At 37.5% G+C, this 20,817-nt stretch overlaps 1 protein-coding gene across 1 annotated transcript in view; it reads right to left on the minus strand.

Moving 5' to 3' along the window:
• srp68 (signal recognition particle 68) overlaps positions 1–20,817 on the minus strand; it is a 60,425-nt gene that overhangs the window by 13,560 nt on the left and 26,048 nt on the right. Inside the window, exon 9 of the mRNA XM_056246128.1 lies at positions 3,250–3,348. Coding sequence (XP_056102103.1) covers positions 3,250–3,348 — 99 coding nt within the window. The remainder of the gene's footprint in view (positions 1–3,249; positions 3,349–20,817) is intronic.

Raw genomic sequence — 20,817 nt, forward strand, 5'->3', positions numbered from 1 at the left:
GTCTCCTCTCCACCAGTAAGCTGGTGTGTGGTACACATGAGTGGGGTCAAGTTAAACATTTTAGTTTGAATTTTCTTTTATACTGTGCATTGTTGCAATGTGCTAAATAAATATTTGCATAATTTGTAATTGATTTCTTCTTTGAAACTTTAAAATTAATTTATGCAATTGCAATGCCTTGATTTTAGAAAGTTAGTACACAGTCATAGCCATAAATGCAATGGTACTAATAATTGGCATAATTTCTTTCGGTGTTTCGGTTTCCGGCTTGGTTTCCTCTTTTTCGGTTTTCGGTTTCGGCCAAGAATTTTCATTTCGGTGCATCCCTACTTTAAATACAAAGTAAATTTGTGTAATTAGGGAGAAAGCAGATGTAGAAGTCATGTGGCTCGTCTTCCGATGTGCGTAACGCTGTATAGGCCTAATAATAATAACAATATTTATAACCGCTGCGAAGAGCTGTAAGCGACGGAATTTTGGGTGTACGAGCACAGATTGCACGGTCTTTGCCGCCACTAGAATCGCCTGCAATTTGCCGCGGTGTGCCTCTCATTAAATGAACTATGACTTGCGCTTTCCCCATCCCGCGTGAAACTGCCTTTGTGTGTCATTTTCACTTCTTTTTAATTAAACTTATCAGTTTAAACATTCAAGCGATTTTAAAATATCCAGTACTCGTGCGCTCTCAGAGATGTTTTTCTCTGCGTGCATACATACAGTAAAGCGTCCTCACAAACAGCTTGGAGTAAAAAAAAATGTCTTTTTCCCGGATTATATCGCTTTAACGGGGAAAAAAAAAAAACACGCAAAACTGTCTTGGTTATACTCGTAAACACATTCGGTTATGTCTTAAAGGGTTAGTTCACCCAAAAATGAAAATTATGTCATTAATGACTCACCGGGTTAAAATAAATATGGCTGGGCAAAAAAATGCAAGTCTTCCTCTGTGTCGAAATCCTTAGACATGTTTGCGAAGATTGTTTTGTTTACAGCGTGCGTCTCCCTCAGACTGTAAACGAAGCTCGGGCGCACCAGATAACACGTCAGCAGCGTCTTACGTCAGCAGCGTCACTGAACGCGGATTGACAACAGAACCGGAAGAGAATACAATGCTGAATAAAGTCGTAGTTTTTGTTATTTTTGGACCAAAATGTATTTTCGATGCTTCAAAACATTCTAACTAACCCACTGATGTCACATGGACTACTTTGATGATGTCTTTATTTCCTTTCTGGACAAGGACAGTATACCGTGTATACATTTTCAATGGAGGGACAGAAAGCTCTCGGACTAAATCTAAAATATCTTAAACTGTGTTCCGAAGATGAACGGAGGTCTTACAGGCTTGGAACGACACGAGGGTGAGTCATTAATGACATCATTTTCGTTTTGGGGTGAACTAACCCTTTAAGCATAAAACGCACGTGACAGTGTAACAGACTAGTATACTGAAAACAGGATCCGTGCACTAGCTCTAAAAGTGACAGCAGCCATATGTGTCTGTCATTAATGTTGTCGTCAAAACAACAAAAGATAGCTTTAATTGTAAGAATTCAGAATTAATAGCCTATGCATTTCATTTAGTCAGGATTCAGGACAAAGACTATAAGTGTTATTTTACATTTGATTAGTATTCAGAAATACTACAGAAACTTAATACGGTAGTGTTAGACCTACCCACAGGGGTTAAAGTGAAAAAAATTCCTGAGCCTGAACTTTGGGGGGGGGGGGGGGGGTGGGGGGGGGGTTGGCAGATGGACTTATCTTCAATGGCACCATTTATTAAGTATTAAAGCTGTATCTTAATGCCATCTTTTTATGAATGAAAGCCAGTATCACTAAATTATAGCTACTGATGTCTCGATGAAAATGATTTTCCCCCAAATTTTAAACATTAGGCTTCAAGAATTGTAAAAATACAGCAGCCGCACACTCAAAACACTGTGCAAAATCAATTTAATAGCAAGCTTTCGGTCTTGCGACCTTCAGAAGGTCGCAAGACCGAAAGCTTGCTATTAAATTGATTTTGCAGTGTTTTGAGTGTGCGGCTGCTGTATTTTTACAATTCTTGATGATTTAATGTAGCAGCACCTCTCTACAAGACATTTTTGACGGATTAGCGGTGGTTCTTTTCTATTTTTTAAACATTAGGCTTCAAAAAATATAAAAAACCTTTAATTTAAGTGAACTTAAGACGATCCTCATTAAACCCATAATAAATGTAATTTACCTGTACCGTACAGAAACTGAATAAGGTTAAATTATAAATGAAATATAGATTAATCCTTATCAAAGCTACAAGCGTTCTTTAGTCAAGAGCAGTTAGTAATTTTCTCTGTTCCCTTTGTTCTTTAGGTTAACTTTACTGACATACATAATTAATGGCTCCTGTCACTTTAAGATCTGTCGCTGCTGACAGGATCTCATGCATCTCATTCTCTCACTACTATTTACTTCCATTTAAGATTTTATTTAACACATTTAAGACTGTTCTTGTGAGGTTACTCGACAAAACTGACATTTTGGCATAAATGTGTGTGTTATTGTTCGTTCACGCGCGAAAGAAAACTCAATACTGGCGCGCGCCTTTCTGTGCGTTGTGTGTGTGTGCGCGCGTGTGTCAGGAGGACATTCACTGTCAGCGCGTTCTCTTTTGTCTTGTCGCGCATGAGTGGTTTAAAGCATTTGCGTGAATAAGAACATGGTCATATAACCCTAGATAAAGGATGACAGAAAGAACGGATGCTGCGTTTTTGCGTTAAATATTTTAACAGTTAAAGCTGGACAAAAATGAATCGCATGCGAAAATAATCATTTTTTCCTCACGGCCGCACGCCGGAATACTTTAAGCCCTGTACCCAAAAACTTCTCTTTATTTGTATCTATTATTTTGTTACTTTTTGCAATTTAATTCAAAGATTGAAATCAAGCTTGCTTGTATTGTGTAAACTCTTAACAAAATTACCCAATTGTAAAAACGCAATGAGTGAGCAAACATTTAGGTGAGATAAATGTAACAAAAGAAAGAATCTAATTTTTTTTTCTATATCATCATAAATATCATTATCGCAAATATTCTTGAAATATCGTGATATAATTTTGAGACTATATCGCCCACCCCTAGTTACCATATATACACACACACACTGATGCATCAATCAGACAATGAAAATGCAATGCATATAGCCAAGTTATTATTGCTCAAATCACATTTAGAGAAGTGTAGGTGGTGTCAGTAGTGCGTCTCACCACATCAGTCCTGATCTCCTCTCTGACCGCCTGGATGGTGTCTCTACACTCTGCCAGCAGGCTTTCATATAGGTGCTCCTTTGTTTCTTCATTATCTGCCTGTGAACAGTAAGAGACTAAACAGTCAGGATACCTGCATTCACTGTGTATTTTGTGCATAACTGTAAAGTGAAAATATTTTTCAAATTGTATGTGCTCTATAGCTATAAAAGTGTCTTTACATTAAAGCTTTTGGTGCAGACATGTGCATGTGATTTTAGGTTCATTTGGTTTGGTGGGAAAGGTTTCCTGAACTTAAGTGCACACCAGCCTCTCCTTTCCTCAGGATTGTCTAACAAGATGGGTAGTCCAGTAGTGATCAACACTGTGGGTTGGTGTACTCGTAAACTATGATCTTAAGAGAGAGTTGTCCTTTTAACCCAAATGCCAAGTGTCATAGTTAGCAGTTACTAGGAGTGGATTGTTTTTGTAGTCAAGATTTTTTGTTAAAGCCTGTAAAAAAAAGTTAAAGCATCTAGAAAGCTGTATGAGGTGTGGGATGTTTTGTTCATTCTTATGCTTTATCCTGTTTATGTTAGTTGAGGAGCAATAGAAATAAAGTAATAATAAAAAAAGTCACATTTGTGTTGCATCCCAACCCCTAGATAGGGGGTAACAATGCATTTAATAATGGAATTAGAAAGTAATTCGGCAGGGACACAAACACTTAAAAGGAGGCTTAAAAGTAGGACCTGAGCCCCACGATTTGGCACGCATGTGAGCTTAACTGCAAACTTTACCATCATAAAGTGATAATTTATTTGCATGCGTTTCTAAGTCTTGCTGATTTAAATATTTGAAAGATTTTAAACCAATCAAGTGAAGCAAAAGAGAAAACAATTTGGTACTTGCACGTTTCCTGTGCACACACACTCAAAGCATGCACAAGTTTCCGACAGAGATAGAGAGCAGATACATACAGTGGTTAAAGTGGGATTTGGCAGGTGGGGGAACCCTCAAATTTTGTGTAGGTGCAACAGGGAAAAATGCAATACTTTTTGAGACAAGAGTGTCACTGTGGCACCAAATATCACAATACTTATTTCCTTGATATTTTAATGGTTTTATTTTGGTCAATCTACATCTACACTGATATGATGACTATTCTATGTTAAAATAGCTGAACACCACAATATGGAACACAACCTTGTTTTTCACAATGTAAATTCGAACAAAAATTCTGCCCTGGCACTGTACCCCCCCAATTTGGGCATTGGCATATAGCCAGCGACCTATGTTTCCAAACTTCTGATGGTGGTTTCGTCTCGATCGGACTAGCGGTTTCGAAGATATCCGCAAATGTTTTTTAAACGCTAAATTACAACGCTGCACAAACCGTAAGGTGAAACCTAGCATGGGTGGTATCGTTGGACTCGGCAAGGATTTAGGAACCCATGGAGATGACTCCTGTGAAAATCAGTCAAACACCTAGAGTTATACGCATTTGTATATTTAATTTTACCACTAGGTGGTGCTGGTTCGAAACGCTGCATGTATCCTCAAGTTTGGTCTGAATACGATAAAGCGTTGCGGAGATCGACTTGAGCTAAGGAATCATAGGCAAAAAGATTTGCGTTTCTAGCCCTTATGGTTCCAAAGGTATTAGCATAAACGAGTGAAAGTTTGGACAGTTGGTGGCGCTAGTGGGATTGAGTTAGAGACTCCAAATTTGCTATGGAAGAAGAAGAATTCTCAGGTATAAATATGCAGCATTAACACACATAGGTGATTTTGAATGAATATTCAATGTCGATATAATGGTTACATAATGTTAAAACTAATCCTGCTATTGATATCTTTGCAAGACTGCCGACCTTATAGAACAGTGGCAAAGGAAAACAAATGTCCGGCGAATATCGAACCTAAAACTAACTTTACCACGCTCAACCACCGGAAGTGCATTTCACGCATTAGTAATCGCTGGCGTTCAGCGGGGAGGGGAGGAAAGACTTTGACTGCAAGCGTGAACCGGCGTAGATGCACTCAAATCAGACAGGAGAGCCGTGACTGAGAACAATGTCGGGAAGCGCGTTTGTGAAGGCGTTTGTGATATTACGTTTTGATTTGATGCGGAAGGACTCCATCAGAAGGAGCACCAGGCTGGCTGCAATTTGACAGTGCTCGTGACATTTTTTTAACAATAGCCTACCATCATGCTATCATTGATATTAATGAATTCATTTATTTATTCATTTATCTGAGGTGCCGGACTGACTGTTCCGGCCTACTTTAACCCCTGGATACATAGCCACATTTCAAATAGCGCACAGATAAGACAACACATTATATATCCATAACTAGGGATGGGTATCGTTAAGGTTTTAATGGCATTACTACTCTTACCGAAACTGCTTATCGATCCGGTACTTTAAAGGTATTCTTATCGGTTCTTTTTGTTATTTTTTCTTTCTTTTTTTTTTTTTAAGTAATCAAATGTAAAATAACACTGCATAGTTTTCACTGTATAAATTGATAGATTAATGCTTATTAAAGCTATAGTTTTTCATTCAAGAGCAGAGTGATTTTCTCTTTGCCTTTTGTTGTTTGATTCACATGAATAGCAGGTTTATTAGACTGCTGCCCCTTTAAGACTAAATGCAGATCTAATAATACATATTTTCTCCCAACTATTTACGCACATTTAAGACAAACTGTGTTTAAGTAAATGCTCTTCAATTTGGTCATTTTGACAGGCTATTTTTGTGAGTATTTGATCGTTTAGATGCGCGCACAAAGCCTAAAGTATAATTTGCTTGTATTTGCTGTCCGTTTCGGGGGGCACACACACAAGCCGCCTTAAAGTTGGAAATAGAGTCTCTTGTGCAGATTGTGCTTTTAATAGCTCTTTTTATTATCAAACACGTCCCGCAATTTAGCAATGGTAAAGACTGCATTTTACAACAATCACTGATTGTGCCGATTTTGATTGTTAAGTTTGGGTTTTAGGGAGGAATGACGTACCACTGTGAAGGGAAGGAAGTAGCGCTAGACAGAACGCAGCTAGTTTAATAGTTTTAACTCATATCTTCTCTTGATAATCCTTGGAAGCCGAAATTGAAAATAAAATTTGATTAATAATCACAGCCCTAAAGTGTGATCAGACTAAACTTTTGTTTAGTTCTCTCGGTCATCGTCACTCATTAAGCAGTAGTACATGTGCTGTAGCTCCGTGAGAGATCGGTCTCTTCTTGATTACGAATAGCAAAAATGCATCTTAGACAAATGGTTTAATATTATTGCATATAAAAACGGCCGGCAAGATAGAATTTGCAAGATAACGTCTATATAGCAAATAGTTAGTGCATTTTCTTAATTTTTCCAGTACTGACAGCAGAACCGATAGTGTCGGAGTTTATCGATACTGCGGTCTTTCAACCACCAAGGACAATCAAATTTATCATCATGAAAATGTGCATTTTTAATTTTCAATAAATATTTTTTAAATTCTGTAAAGTATGTCCTTTCATACTGTAAGCAACAGGATGGCACATTACCACATGAGTTTGTTGTATTCAGAATGCCAGTCGGGTAATGTGTGATCCTCAGTAATGTAGTCTATGGCGTAAAAGTTGTGTAGTGGATTTCAGCCTTTAGTTTAAAGACAAGTAAAAGAAAAGATTTACTGTGTGGTCAACAAAAGTATTTGGTCATTGGTGAATTTGAACTTGTGAATTGCAACTCAAATTGAATTCATGATCACATAAAGTATCTGATAGACACGCACTGTGCCATTTTTAAAACGGGTGTAATGGTAGCCTGATATCTAAGAATCTGGATTGCTTAAACAAGGTTATGAGATCAATTTTGGGTGGTTGTGATTCAAATAATTAGAAAGTTACTATCACCATATTTTTAGTGCACTACTACTAACTATGATCAAGATTATAACCTCAGGTTGTTTCAGGGGGCCCATTTATAGACTTGGAAAAGAAATCGGACACTAACATAATAGTGTCAAGCACCATAGTAGTAGCAACACAGTGTTTCCCCCAGAAATTTTTCCAGCAGCGGTGCTGTGCCGGAAGTTGTTACCAAGCCTCACGCGGGGGGGTCCGGGCCCCAGGGGCATGCAACTCCAGAAGATTTTTTTTTTTTTAAATAACCCCTTAAACCATGACTTCTGGCAAGTTTTGTGGATAGAAATGGACATTGAGACATACAAATATGACATACTATCAACAGATTAAGGCATGATTATTGCAGCACGTACCTTGAACTGGTCACAAACAGAAACCTTCATTTTATAATTTTAGACAGGATTATTCATGTTTTTCTTTTGGTGTTCATTTTCTTGATAGGGGAAAAATGAAACGGCACAACCCAGACAAATTATTTTAATTTACCAATACATTTTTAAAATCCAAAGTTTTATCTGTTAACATTATTTAATGCACAATGAATGAAGTGAACAAACATGAACAATTAAGTGTTTGTATTAAATAACATTCACAAACATTAATTCATGTTGTAAAAATATATATTCACTCAATGTGTTGATGTTAGATAACGCATTAAGAAATGTTAATGAATGGCATCTTATTGTAGTGTTACCAAACTATACAGGAGATAAAACGTGTTTTATTTGACTTGACTGTACTTTTATTTAATCCAAAACTGTGCTCATATTTAATTTAAAAGGGCCTTTTAGACCTACTAAGAGTTAGCCAGCCAAGAATAAGCCTAGAACTGCTTTTCTGACGTACTGATATTAATGACATAAATAGGGATCATGGACCGATACTGATACCAGTCCTCGGGTGTCGGTCCGATACTGTGTTCATGTAGGCTAACCTTACTCGTAGGCCTACTCGTAAAACTACCCCGATACAACCGCACTTGAGTCCACTTTAGAGGCCGTTCACATATCACATTTTTTTGCGCGCAAATTCGTTATTTCAATTGTAGGCGCGCGGCAACGAACGAATTGCTCATAGAAACGACGCGGCGAGATGAAAACATCTCAACATCTCATCTCAACAGGTCATGTGACAAAAACCAACCGATCAGGTTCGGCCTTTCCGTAACATCGAAAGCTCGGCCGAACAGCTGATCATAGCTGTACAATTCTTTGCTGATACTTCCTCGTCCTCATGGAGAGCGCAGTTCGTACCTTTCCACAAGCGCTTTAAGTTGCTCTCCTGTGGCATCAGTCGTTGCTATGCAACCATGAATGAGCGCGTATGGAAGTAAAATAATGACAAATATTTTTGAAACAAAAAGCCTGTTGAATTGTACTACTTGAAAAAAATATGCATTGCATTAACCCTGCTTGTTTTTTAATGCATTGTATTTTTAGGGCTTGCATTTTTATGGGCTGAAATTTAGCATGGTTGAATATTTAAGCTGTGAATATTTAAATTCAAAAGATTTCAAACACATTTTCATTAGTAAAAATTCAATAATCCATATTCACCTTTCATATTTCACTTCCAAAATATTCAAACTGATTAAAAATACAACCTATAATATTCAACAGGCGGTTTTCGGTCCATTTTATTTCGCATTGCAAATTCGCTTCCACAAATTCAGTCGTTCAAATTCAACAGTAAATTCAACGTTGACATCCAGGAACTGCAGGAAAAGCAGTAGATTACCGAGCATAATCTCCATCTGCTGTTAGTCGACCTCACCAGCAGGGGGTGCAAGCGCGTGTTGACGAAGACCAGAGCAACAGTTAGAGCAAGCCATTCATTCATAAAAACTCATTTACAATAATGTAAGTATCTGTGATTATTATGACGTCAGTTTGTGAAATTCAGTGTCTTCACGATTACTTTTCCTGTGTAGCCTACATGCATCTTTCTCTACCGTGAACGAGATTATAATGTTATTCCCCCGATGCGGATGTACAGATCCAATGTTACATTTGAGTTTGACATATTTCTCTTGGTTGTTTAGTTGCCTTAACTTTATATTGCGGCGATGTGCTGCATGCAGTACTAGGGTTTCCCTCAAGTCAGGATTCCCCTGCTGGACATATAAAACGCTTAACGTAGCTTAATGGACTAATACAGTGATATAAAAGACCAAACTCGCAGGCAAGCAGAAGGACTCAGAATATGAACTTAACGCGCAAAGTTTAATGCTCAGCGTTTCTCAGTGATACTGGCATAAAGTTGGCTTGACATTAGACATTCGCACATTTAGGGACCGTCTCTAAAGTTACATACGACATTGGTATACACGTTTCTAACTTCAATAGCATTTGAAGAAAACAACTTACAGTCATAAAACCAACTGTAAAGTGTTCATGTACTAGGTGTAAAGGCCCTTTCACACCGGACACGTAACGAAAAAGCGAAACGGAAAAGCGAATAGTTCGCATCAAAACCATTCACATCAGCCGCGACGCGAATTTGTGACGTTCAGAGCTTCAACATTCCAAAACTTTCGCGCCGACAGCTGAGAAAACACGGACACTTCATCATCATCATCCAGTGAAGACGAGCTTTTCGTTTTCTTTATAAAGACAGAAAAGAAGGTTTTGTGTGCACCCAATCTTAAAGAACAGAGAGTCTGAAGGGGAGTATAATCTTGTAAAGTAGCTAAAACTTTGCAACAAAGAACCGGCCAAAGTAAGGATTATGCATTAAACATTTGAATTGTTTATTAATAAAGTGTCCTCCGTGTCCTAATTATATTGTCTACTATATTTGCTTCTTATTCCTATTAATCCAGGCAATTTGTTGATGAAACATTGATTAAAATTAAGATACAATTTATACAAAACGAAATTCACTTTAAAGAAAGGCTTTCTACAAAACTTAAGTGGTCAAAATTATGTCTAACCCATTCCAAATGTTTTCGATATATTGGGCATCTTATGATCCTTACTCATCTCATGCGGTTCCCTTTTCATATAGATCATCAACATAGATGAAATAAAGAAAATAGCATTATATTATTTAAACGTATATGAAACGTATGTTTGAGTTTAAGTTATAGGCCTATTTAAGCGTCACCCCGCTCCGCTTTACTCACATGCTCTGGTGTGTGGCCTATACATGCATGCAAAAATAATATGAAACACAACCATGAATGTTGAAACTATTCCAAATCAATTATTTCCCTCCTAGTCAAAATATTATAAATCATCAGCACGCACTTCATCAACTCGCCGGAGACACCAACTATCCCAACTATTTTATCCCATGCCTCGTTCTTTTGCTGGTAAGAAACACCGTCATGTCATAAATGATAGGGTATGCGTGCGTTGAGATGCGGAATAGGCAATATAAAAATGCTGTCATTATAAAAGGTTTCTAGTTTCAATGTATTGCTTGTTTTTAGTTTACTTCATGTTGTGACACTTCTCTTCTCTCGCACATAATGCTGCTACGTCAGAGCAGCCAACAAGCTTTGCTTTTGTTTCCTTGTATGTGATTGGCTGAAGCCTTTTCTGTCGCCGCAAAAGTAAAAAAAAAAATCGACATCGAAGCGGAAAAAATAAAACTCGTTTTTTTGCCGCAGCACATTCGCGTTCGGTGTGGAAGCACTCATTTCACAAACAGCTGATCAAAATATAAAACTATCGCGTGCAATTATTCGTGCGTCAAAATCGCGTCCAGTGTGAAAGGACCTTAAGGCATAATGTGCAATTTATACAAATAAATTGAAGTTTGCTATTGAAGTTAGAAACGTTTAGGCCTATAGGACTACCAATGTTACTTTAGAGACGGTCCCTAAATGTGCGAATGTCAAGCCAATCGTTTACACTGTCAGTGAAATGTGACCCAATTCCGATTTTTTACTCGTATGCGACACAGATCGGATGTGTTCTATGACAGTGTAAACAGAAAAAAAAACGCATGCATTCGGATATTTCGAGATCGGTTTCAGGCCTCGTTCATATGTGGAAATAAATCAGATATAAATCAGATATGTGCCAATGCGACTGTCATGTAAACAGGCAGATCAGATTTTCTGAGGCATTAGGCTACGTCTCCACGGTTTAATGACGAGAGAAACCCAGACGTGCATCTGCAAACACAATTTAAAGAACGTGTAAACGGACAGTCAAAAAAAAATTGGATATAGGCAACAAATCAGAATTGGGCATCAAGACCTGCAGTGTAAACGAGACCTCTGTCATTTAGCAGACACTTTTATCCAAAGCGACTTACAGTTAAACTAACAATATAGGTCAACAATATGAAAGTGCTATGACCCTTCCCAGTTTAATCTAATGCAGTACATGTATGTAGGCATACTTCCCCAATAAGGTGCGAGTTTAGTCTTTTATATCACTAAGCGCTTTGTCCCGACGGAAGGGGAATCCCTGAGTATGATGAGGTATTGAGGGAAACTGATTATAATCCCGTTCATGGTAGAAAAAGCTGATAACATGTAAGGCTACACAGGGAAGTAACAATGAAGTTAATGAATGAAACATAAAAACAGCTTTTGTGCCTTTATCATCTTTTCTGCATATATACGGAGCCAGATAATCATCACAAAAAACTTAATGCATGCTCGATTGTAGTAAATGAGTTTTTATGAATGAATGGCTTGCTCTAACTGTTGCTCTGGTCTTCGTCAACAACACGCGCAATTGCGGCCCCTGCTGGTGAGGTCGACTAAAAACAGATGGAGATTATGCTCGGTAATCTACTGCTATTCCTGCAGTTCCTGGATGTCAACGTTGAATTTACTGTTGAATTTACTGTCGAATTTGAACGACTGAATTTGTGGAAGGGAATTTCCAAAGCGAAATAAAATGAACTGAAAACCCCCTGTTGAATATTATAGGTTGCATTTTTAATCAGTTTGAATATTTTGGAAGTGAAATATGAAAGGTGAATATGGATTATTGAAATTTTACTAATGAAAATGTGTTTGAAATCTTTTGAATTTAAATATTGACAGCTTAAATATTCAACCATGCTAAATTTCAGCCCATAAAAATGCAAGCCCTAAAAATACAATGCGTCAAAATACAAGCAGGGTTAATGCAATGCATATTTTTTTCAAGTAGTACAATTCAACAGGCTTTTTGTCTCAAAAACATTTGTCATTATTTTACTTCCATAAGCGCGCTTGCGCTACATTTGAAATATTTGCACGTGCAAAAAACGCGCTATGTGAACGGCCCCTCCGCCCCTTATGGCAACGTGACATTAGCCTAATCGAAAATATTTCCATATGTAGCTCTTTCCTCCTTTCTTGTCAACAAGTGGATTCAGAGCCACCGCATTAGTAGCGCCGCCGGTCGCCATGTCTCAGTGTTTTTAGGTGTGTAAGTAAATGTTGTGATATTACTGATCATGTGAAGATTTTGCAGCGGCGCTGCTGAATACATTGTAGGGGAAACACTGCAACAGAAGGATCATATACAGTTGTTATGCTGGTGTTAGTTGTGATGTACAATTAAGTATGAGTAAACTACCGGTAGTTAAAATTGTAAACCTACAGAGTCTAAGAGGGCAAAATATGTTGAGGATGAAAGACAAGCATCAACGCAAAGAACGTAACAAAACAAGTTTCTGGAGCATTCCTGTTGTAGCAGAGACTAGGCAAATTAAATACCAAATTCAAATGACGTAAGAGCATGGGCTTTTGTCATTTCTTTCCATCAATAAAGAAAATTAAAACATACAAAGTATAATTAAGAAGCCATCAGATTTCTGTGGGATAAGAAAGAGAAGCATAGAAAGAAAAAAAACTAAATGAAAAATGTAATGGTACTGCTACAAAATGAACTTTAAAACACCATGAGAAACAAACATAAGCACACGCCCACATAGAGACTGTGGTCACACCTAACCAACACCTTGTATGACTAACTGCAACAGGGTGAACCAGAATTTCGATGAAAGCGAGACTAAAAAAAAAAAACAAGAAAAAAAAAAAAAAAACTAGGAGAGCAGTCCCTAAGAATGGTTATTCTGTACAGAATGCAGTCTGGTTAAGATGGGACAACATACCACAAATGTGAGCGTGCTCATGGATGAGGTGTGCCTAGGTGGGGAAGATACCAATAACTATAACCATCAGGGCTAGGAATTTTTTGGTACCTCCCAATTTGATTAAAAACAATTCTTGAGGTTATGATTCGATTAAAAATCAATTCACGATTTTAAATAAAATTTCGATTCGATATACATGCAAAGATTTGATAGTACCGTAGTTTACTGTTTTGTGTTACTTTTCTTATTTGACTGCGGTAGACAGTTTAAGTCTAGAAGAAACAAAAATATCACAGAATTATTTGTAAACCTTGAAATTTATGTAGTTTTTTCTTCCTATTTTAGTCAACTCAACATTATAAAACAAATGTGATTTAAGGTGACTGCATTCACACAAAATTTTCAGGTACAGTAGGTTTATTTAACAGCCTAGGTTTATTTAACCTGTCTTAATACAACAGAAATTGAATAATCAAACGTAAAAATAAAACACGGTATAATCTTTATGAATTAAATATAAATGGATTCATAATAAAGATACAAAAGTGATTCAGGCAGTTTTATCTACTTCACCTTCTTACTAAAGTTAAGCCCTTTTATCCACAAGCAATTTTGAAACTGTAATCCATGCCTTTGCTTGTAACATGCTTGTAACATGCTTGTAACATGCTTGTAACATGCTTGTAACATGCTTGTAACATGCTTGTAACATGCTTGTAACATGCTTGTAACATGCTTGTAACATGCTTGTAACATGCTTGTAACATGCTTGTAACATGCTTGTAACATGCTTGTAACATGCTTGTAACATGCTTGTAACATGCAATTCGCTGTATTATGGCGTTTCTCAGGCTTCCATTTTTTCCTCTGCAACTGCTAAACTGGGACGCACAAATATTACCTTATTACACCCATTTTAATTTTTGCACTGGCTAACTGTCAAGTATAGGACTGACTTTAAACTCTTATTTCTCAAAGCCCTAAACAACCTGGCACCTAAATACATAACTGATTTATTGCTCCCGTTTACTCATAGAACCTTAAGATCATGTGACCTTTGGCCTACTGAAAGATTATGTGTATTTTCAGTCATCTTTAGTCAGATGCATTTACATTGTGCCTCAGAATGCAATCAACTCTATTGGTGTCTGTAAAGGTGTGAACCAAATGGCCACTAAACTGATTGGTGTAAAAAAAGAAACCACATTTCTCTGAGAAGATCGATCTCGTGTGTAACAGTTTGTTTGTAACCCATTTGTCTTCATGCATAAAGTTCTGTCTTCAAGCCCGCCACACACTACAAGATATTCACGATTTTGGATCAATTTCTCCCCTTCTGACAATCCTAGGTCAAGTCCCAATTTTTTTGATGGTTCTACAGATTATCTTATCAGATTTTCCTGTGGTGTGAGGTAGGGGTGTCGAAATTGTTTCTACGATGCATCGTGATGCAGACGAGGACGATTCGGTATCGGTTTAGTAATAGACCATAACCGATTATAATGTACTGATGCTTTTCTGACGTCATTTGTCGCGTACGTGCTTTGTCGTGGTAGCATACAATGGCAGAGGGAGGCGAGACGCAAGTGCGAGTAATTAAAAATGCTCCAACTACTTTAAAAGCCTACATCTGGGCACATTTCAGTTTTTATGAACCACCTGGTAAGCACGACCTGGAGAAGACACACGCTGTGTGTAAATCATGTCACGCACAAATAAAATATGCAGGGGCCAATACCACTAACTTGAGAAACCACGTGAGCTGTTTTCACCCCGAGCTGTGCCTGGCAGAGTCTGACTGCTTGTATTTATTGACAAAATTGTATACATTAAGTAAAATTTAAAATTGAGGATGCAGTGCATCGTGATATTGAATTGAACTGAATCAATGACATAATCGTAAACAAACCGTGAGACCTGTGTAGGTTCACACACCTAGTGTGAGGTGTGTTAAGAGTGACTGAATCTGCTCGAAAGAACATCAGAGCCGCCCGATCTCGAATTGTAAATATCCAATATGTTGAATATTTACGATCAGAAATCCTGTTGTGTGGGGGAACCACGAGGACAAACGCACACAAGCTTCGGAAATTATCACGTTAAACAAAACACAACCAGAAAGCGAGCTGATGACTCACCTCCAGCTTGCACTGTAACATGTAAAGTCCATGTTCACATCATCTCTAAGACTTCTAAACATTTTTCTTTAATTTTCTGCTAAAAACAGTCACTACACTATAAGCGTAATTTCTTCTTGCTGATCGTCCACCATGTTTTTTTGGAAAGGAATTTGTTAGTGTGGTGTGCTTTCCTGATCACATCACGGCACTCCACACACTAGAGGAACAATATGTTAAATCTATGATTTCTTAGTCATGTTTGTGGTCTCTCACATTTAAAAAGATTTTTTTTAGTGTGGCTCCGTTAAGATTTTTGAAGGACGACATGCTAAAATCTTTGCTGGAGAACTGCTACACTACAAACCTTCAATAATTTCTTCTCCCCACAAGAATTTGTCAAGCTTACTTAACGCATTACAGAAATCTAATACATTGGCGCCCCCAAACAATTGCGTTTGAGGCCAAAGAGAAATCTAACACTACTCACTGTCCCAAGAGTTCAACTTAAAATTTGAGGTGATTGCGTTTCGGATTTTGGCGTGTTCGCACCGCAGGAACTAGGACAGTTTTTGTTCTAGGAACTCCTTTTGGAGGAACTAACTTAGCCCCAACTTCAGAGTAGGGTCTAAACCAGCACTATAGGAACTATTCGTAACATTAGCGTACGCTGATTGGCCAAACGCACGCGAAACACCAGCAGCCGCAGTTTAAAAAAAAAAAAGCCATGTAAACAGATTATAGCCTATACATTTACTCCACAAATAACTCTACGAACATGGAAAACAGTGATAGATGGGCCACTTGACCTTTGCGCTAAGGAGAAAATCCAACAACGCAACACAGCATACTCTACTACCTTTTCATATACTGTCTACTTTCTATGTATAACATATTAGACAGTATGAGTATAACATATTAGACAGGACTGTTAGACAGATTGTCCACCGCGCCGTCAAAATAAAATTCACAACAACAACCGCGGTTTAATTCACTTCAGAGTTCCTACTGGTGGTGCGAATGCAACCAGGAAAATGTTCCTAAGGGAACCATTAGTTCCTAGAACTACCTGGTGCGAAAGCCCCTTTAGAGCATTCAATGTGATTGTAACCAAACCTGATCAACATTATGCCAAAGCACTATTTTCACTATTTAAGAACATTTTGGATAACTTGATTGGTTTCACCATGGCAAAGAATTACATTTATGACAATAAATGAGAAGCAGGAAGTTTCTTCTGTGTGAATTTTAGATCAAACTGTACGTTTCAACAAGGAGGCTGAGGCTGATCACATGGATATGAGATACGAGTAATGGCTTGAATTTTTTTAATTTTGCAATTTAAGCATTGAAATAAATGTTTTAGTTACATGTAGACTAATGTGGGAAATGGCAAATGTAAATGACACTGCATTTAAATTTTGCATCAACTGTTGCATATATGGAACATTATATAGAAACTGTGTCTATTCCTCGTTTAGTGAGGCCAAACAATAAATCTACTGTAGGATCTAGGAAAAATCTAATTGTAATTAAACCAGAAAATCTCAATATCAGTGAACAAAAACAATTTCTAAAGCTTGTTCTTCTAAACATTAGATCGCTCACACCTAAGGCGGTTATTGTAAATGAAATGGTCACAGATAATAGTTTCGATGTACTTTGTCTTACTGAAACCTGGCTTAAACCAAATGATTATTTCGGTCTAAATGAGTCTACTCCACCAGGACACTGTTATAAGCATGAGCCCCGTCTGATCGGTCGTGGCGGCGGTGTTGCAACAATCTATAGAGATATTCTAAATGTTACTCAGAAAACAGGTCACAGGGTTAATTCGTTTGAAGTACTTGTGCTAAATGTTACGCTCTTAGATGTAAGAAAGAAATCCCCATTATCTCTAGCCTTGGCTACTGTATATAGACCTCCAGGGCCCTATGCTGATTTCCTAAAAGAGTTTGCAGACTTTCTCTCAGATCTATTGGTCAATGTCGATAAAGCAATAATTGTTGGAGATTTTAAATATACACGTAGATAAAACAAATGATGCGTTAGGGGCTGCGTTTACAGATTTATTAAACTCCTTTGGGGTCAAGCAAAACGTCAGTGGTCCCACTCATCTTCTAAATCATACACTAGATTTAATTATATCATATGGAACCAATCCAACCGATATAGACATTATACTGCAAAGTGATGATGTCACTGATCATTACATGGTAACTTGCATACTACGTACTGCTGAAATTTGTCATGTTGCGCCACGTAATACCAGGCAGAACAATCCTTCCAACCACTATAGATAGATTCTCAAATAGCTTACCTGATCTATCTCAGCTGCTCAGTGAACCCAAACAAACAGATGAACTAGAGGAAATGACTAGCAGTTTGAGCACCATTTTCTCTAGTACATTAGAAATTGTTGCACCAATTAGATTAAAAAAGGTTAGAGAGAAAACTAAAGCACCATGGTACAACAGTGCTACGCATGTTATCAAGAGAGAAACTCGTAACTTAGAGCGTAAATGGAAACAAACTAATTTAGAGGACTTTAGAATCGCGTGGAAAGACAGTATGTCACGTTATAAAAAGGCTCTAAAAGCAGCCAGGGCTGAGCATCTCCGCAAACTAATAGAAAATAACCAAAATAATCCAAGGTTTTTATTTAACACCATGGCTAGACTAACAAATAAACAGACATCACCAGAGCAAAATATTCCGTTACAGTATAGTAGTAATGATTTTATGAATTTCTTCACTGAGAAAATAGAAAGCATCCGAAACACAATTGTAAATGTTCAATCTTTTATGGTGTCTTATGATTCAGCCTCAATTATCGCCCCTCAAGAACAACTACACCGCTTTACAACTATAGGACAGGAAGAGCTAAATAAACTTATCATTGCATCTAAACCAACAACATGTTTATTAGATCCAAAACCCACTAAACTACTGAAAGAAATGTTACCTGTAGTGGAAGAGCCTCTTCTCAATATTAACTCATCTTTATTTTTAGGCCATGTTCCAAGAATATTCAAGCTGGCAGTAATAAAACCTCTCATTAAGAAACCGCAATTAGATCCAAATAACCTAGCAAATTACAGACCCATTTCAAATCTTCCATTTATGTCTAAAATACTAGAAAAAGTTGTGTCCGCTCAATTGTGCTCTTTCTTGCAAGAAAATGATATCTATGAAAATTTCAGTCAGGATTCAGACCGCATCATAGCACAGAAACTGCGCTAGTTAAAATTACACATTATTTACTTTTAGCTTCTGACCAAGGCTGTATCTCAATACTAGTTCTACTCGATCTTAGCGCTGCGTTCGATACTATAGATCATAAAATACTCTTGGATCGACTACAAAAAAACTACACTGGTGTTCAGGGACAGGCATTAAGCTGGTTTAGATCATACTTATCAGACCGTTACCATTTTGTCTGTTTAAATGGGGAAAAAACGAAGATAACGTCAGTAGACTATGGAGTGCCGCAAGGATCGGTGTTAGGCCCTCTGCTATTCTCAATATATATGCTGCCACTTGGTAATATTATAAGAAAACATGGAATTAATTTCCACTGTTATGCTGATGACACTCAATTATATATTTCATCACGACCAGATGAAAACACTAACTCATCTAAATTGACAGTGTCTTAAAGATATAAAATGCTGGATGATGTGTAATTTCCTGCTATTAAATTCAGATAAAACGGAGGTATTACTTATTGGTCCAAAAAACTAGCCACAAAACCTTACAATACAACTTTAATTTAGAAGGATGTCCTGTTACTTTATCCACTACAGTAAAAGACCTGGGTGTTATACTAGACCCCAACTTGTCTTTCGAAAATCATATTACATATGTTACAAGAACAGCCTTTTTCCACCTTAGAAACATTGCTAAGCTACGTAACATGCTATCTGTTTCTGATGCAGAAAAGTTAGTTCATGCATTCATGACCTCGAGACTAGATTACTGTAATGCTTTATTAGCTGGTTGTCCTGCATCCTCAATAAGCTACAGTTAGTGCAAAATGCAGCTGCTGCTAGAGTTCTTACTAGGTCAAGAAAATATGATAAAATAACACCAATTTTATCATCTCTACACTGGTTACCTATTAAGTTCCGTATCAATTACAAAGTATTACTACTGACCTATAAAGCCCTAAATGGTCTAGCACCTGTGTATTTAACTCTCTGGGGTCGGCGGTCTCGCCGGCGATACCAGCTCACTTTTTTCCTTATCAGTGCAAAAGAGACTCAAATTACTTTGTTGATTTTGATCTTACATATAAGTGTTATACATCATTCGATCCTGTTAAGTTTGTATTTTTTTTGTGGAACCTCACAATAAAAACAAAGTGTTGTGCTTTTCGCCAAATAAAGAAAAATAAACATGATGCGCGTTCTGCGTTCTCTCTGTCAGTGCAGTCCATTCTGAAACGCGTCCTAAGATTAACTATAACTCTGCAAATACTTGTCATACAGGCACGAGAGATTTTTCTTTATGAAGCTTGAATTCTCTTTTCAAAGAAGTAATTTATATAAAAAACAAATATTCTCAGTTTATGTAATCTGTATGAAAAGAGAGTGATTTCAGTATTTTTTCCCCAGCTCATTACACTTCATTACGCGTTAATGTGACACGCCCACGGAGGACGCGCGCTATTCAAACGCAAATGTCGAGGCAAGCCATGACAATGCCCACATCAGCCGTTCCACCGCGGCGGTAAAATGTGGGGTGTATTTGCTGCCTTTTACCGCTAAGAGGCGCTACAATCATAGACTCTGAAAAGTGTTCGTTTATTCTCTCTAATGCGTAATCTTAAAGTCAAGAGTTTTGTTTGATTATCATTACAACATAAATTTGCTACATTCCTGTAGAACCGCAGCCGCTGCACAAACGACAAAAACTGATGAAGGAAGATTGTCAGCCGATTGCATCAGAAAATGAAAATGAAGAAGCTCGTCTTTAGTCTGCTAAATTATTGTGTAATGTAAAAGAACACTAAAATTACTTAAGTTTGAAACCAAGTTCGAACATTTCAAGGTTTAAATAAAGTGTGTCGGGACAGTTTTTTTTTATTTAAAACAGGGTTGCATCGGGTTTAGAGTTTATTTCTTTTGCGATGCAAAATAAGAAACAGTAGGCTAATCTTATTCTTGCACATTTTAAATTTGTATTGCCAAAGAAATGACAGCTATATTAAACAATTAAAACAGTACAAAACGAAAATTGTCCAAAGAAAGGGGGGACCTCTCTCGCGCTGAATTTCTTTTTAACAAGTCTATTTAGTCTCCCTCGCTGCGCGCGCCGGGTCTCTCTCTAAATTACGCATTTCAGGGACAGGGTAAAAACACATCAGCTGATAATACTGTATATGTCGCTGCGTTATCCGACACTCTCCATATGAAAGAGGAACATTAACAGGCCTATTGTCCTGCGCGCACGATACACTGAACTGTCCCTCCAACCCCCCACGGGCTATCTGAGTCTGAGGCTGA

This window comes from Rhinichthys klamathensis, unplaced genomic scaffold, assembly GCF_029890125.1.
Source record: "Rhinichthys klamathensis goyatoka isolate OS25496 unplaced genomic scaffold, OSU_Roscu_1.1 h1tg000036l_1, whole genome shotgun sequence".
NCBI lineage: Eukaryota > Metazoa > Chordata > Actinopteri > Cypriniformes > Leuciscidae > Rhinichthys > Rhinichthys klamathensis.